This window comes from Haplochromis burtoni, unplaced genomic scaffold (assembly GCF_018398535.1).
Source record: "Haplochromis burtoni strain Fernald_Lab_line unplaced genomic scaffold, NCSU_Asbu1 Contig_753, whole genome shotgun sequence".
In the NCBI taxonomy this organism is placed as follows: domain Eukaryota; kingdom Metazoa; phylum Chordata; class Actinopteri; order Cichliformes; family Cichlidae; genus Haplochromis; species Haplochromis burtoni.
In genome coordinates, this window is record NW_024583114.1 from 144,460 (window position 1) to 147,205 (window position 2,746).

Below are 2,746 nucleotides of genomic sequence, written 5' to 3' on the forward strand. Positions count from 1 at the left end.
GAGTATGACTGTGGGTGAATTGTGTAAATCGCTAGGACTGCTCGAAGCAGGAAAGCACAAAATAAGAACCAGTCCATTTACCTGTGATCCTATTACATGATTTATTGCACATAAACCCACGAGAGTGGTCTTGATGACACCCTTAAACGTACCATGAAAGCTCCATTAGCATTAACGTTAGCAAAGCCCATTACAGGCAGATTCCTGCAAGTGTTTCCTTATGACCTGAATGCTTCCCACTGTGTGTTAGCTCCTATTTAAATGCATGGCTCCTCCCAGCACTGTTAGCTTTTGCTATTGTAATCAGTGCTTCCTGATAGCAGCTTTGGAATTTCCAATTTAAGTCAACGGGCTCTGCAAGCAGATCCAACTCATAGTGAAATCACATGCAAGTCACACACAGGTCAGGTGTTTACATGAATGTAGTTCATAGTTCAACGTTCACGCGCTCCATCAGATGAAGGCGAGGTGCTGGTCGTCAGCAAGGCCGTAGCTGCGTTTGTGCTGCTCGAAGAGCTCAGCGAGATTCTGCAGGTAGACTTTATGAAGACTCTCGATGTCCTCGCTGCTGGGACTCGGAGTCTGGACCACTGGGATGGGCTTCCCCACTGAGGGCAGAGGCAGAAAGAAGCATGAGGCTGACAGCAGTGTTGGAATTGATCTTTTATATCGTCCTTTATGCTTAGAAACATACATCACTCGTATGCTGACAATCAGATCCTTATTAGGTCTGATTCTGTGTGCACTTGTGTACCACGAGACGAGGAAGCAGCCTCGACGTTATCATTTCCATCAGAGCTTTAGAAACTGTCCTGACCTTTAGATGCTCATCTGACACATGACCTACTGCAACCTCCTGTTCTGATCATTTAGCGAGACGCCCACTCTGCTGTCCTGCAGACACAGTTTAAGTGCATTGAAAGGTCGCATGTCTATCTATGGTACAGCTGCACCCACACACAGACTACAGACACTGATGTTGTTCAGGTATACCTGCTTAACAATGCCACATGTATTTGTAATTGCATATTCAATTAGGTCAGGTGAAGGCCTGGGCTGACGTCCCTCGCTAACAAGGACAAAAAGCTCTGTCTCGTCGGTTTGGTTGTGCAGTTTGGGCTTGTGTTCCAGCAGCTTTGTGCCTAGATAAACCCAACAAGCAGCCAACGGGGCTGACACAGGCTGACACTGGGCCAGAGATAACAAAGGGCAGAGGGTGTTTAAAAACTGAGATAGGAACGGGAGCTGATACGGACTCCAAGGGACTAAAGCAGACCAACACCATCCCCTCCTAGTGCTCAGTGTGCTGTACACTTGGTTAGCTGTGGTTTAGCATTAGATGAACACCATAAAGGTCAGCAAGTCAAGTGAAGAGGCTTGATTGTCCTTTTAACCATACAGTACACAGTGAAACGACACAGTGTTCAACACAATCAACACAGGACGACATAAAGGACAAGTGTGCAACAGGACGCGCCAGGCGCAGGACGGTGCAACAGCATCAAGTTAGCATTGAGTCAACACGGGACACAGATGGAGTTACCATTAGGTCTGAGTCTATATTAGAGGAACGACAGTGCAACAGCATCAGGTTAGCATTATATTAGGATGGGATAAAGACTGAGTCAGGGTCGGGTTGAAGCTGTGTGCTCGTACCGATGGTGCGTATGGGCTTCCTGTAGGGTATCAGGCCGAAGCTGTACTGGAAAACTCCTCGGGCATGAAACAAAGGCATGGCTATTCCCATGATGCTCTGCAGTCGGTTCTGTAGACACAGGATAACACACTGGTATCCCATAATAGCCACACAGTCATTTCAAGCAGCTGTAAAAGTGCAGCGATGAATAGATTATGTTCAGTGTATCAGCTTCGTGGCCGCTGAGAGGCTGCTATAGGGTCAATCAGAGCTGTGGTAAATGATTGTAGAAGGTTGTGAGGGCCCCTGTGCTTCCTTTATCTAGCAGGTTACCCTGAAGCGTCTACGGTGATGTGGGGTGTGACCTCTGACCTGCAGCCTCCTCAGAGGGGAGCCGGTCGGGTTCTCGATCTGATCAAACAGCTCGTTCTCTCCAAAGGAGAAGACGGGAACCAGCTGAGCTCTGCACACAGACAAACACAGTCAGTCAGGTGATAGTCCTGCCCCTCTCGGCCCCGCCCTCTTTGCAGGCTCCACCCACCCATGTTTGAGAGCCAGTTTGATGAAGCCCTTCCTGTTTTGAACCTGAAAAACAGACGGAGACGGCGCTCGGTGAGGAAAAGCAGGATTTAAAATTTAAAATGTGGTTAGTCCAGGCTGTGACCTCTGACCTCATGTTTCACTGTGCTAATAACCCGATGATGTCACTGAGTGCGGTCTGTTTCCACACAGCTTCCTCTTTCTACGTCAGTGATGTAACCGCGATGGGGCGGAGCTGCGAGTCGCGGTCACAGCAGGACTCTACACGTACCTGTAAGGTGAGAGCTCCGGGCCGAGCGTCCAAAGCCTCGGGAGCTCCACCCACTGCGACGACGGCCACGTTCCCTCCTTCAGGACGGCTCACCAGGTACGAGAGACTGGACTTGGAGCTGGACACCAGACCTGACAGAGACACGGGTGACAAGTGACTCCTCCCCTCACCTGTTACCATGGTTACCACAAGGCATAGACGGGTACCTCACTAACAACATCTGCACAGCAGATACCAACAGCTGGATCCACGGAGTGTTACAGATGTGTGCAGTGATGCGTGTACACTCTGAGGACTCC

General features: G+C 49.6%; 1 protein-coding gene across 1 annotated transcript in view; it reads right to left on the bottom strand.

Moving 5' to 3' along the window:
- Positions 1–76: 76 nt before the first annotated feature.
- mogat3a (monoacylglycerol O-acyltransferase 3a) overlaps positions 77–2,746 on the bottom strand; it is a gene marked incomplete at its 5' end in the record, with an annotated part of 4,897 nt that continues 2,227 nt past the window's right edge. Inside the window, 5 exon segments of the mRNA XM_005950180.2 lie at positions 77–608; positions 1,657–1,765; positions 2,009–2,099; positions 2,178–2,221; positions 2,448–2,578. Coding sequence (XP_005950242.2) covers positions 454–608; positions 1,657–1,765; positions 2,009–2,099; positions 2,178–2,221; positions 2,448–2,578 — 530 coding nt within the window.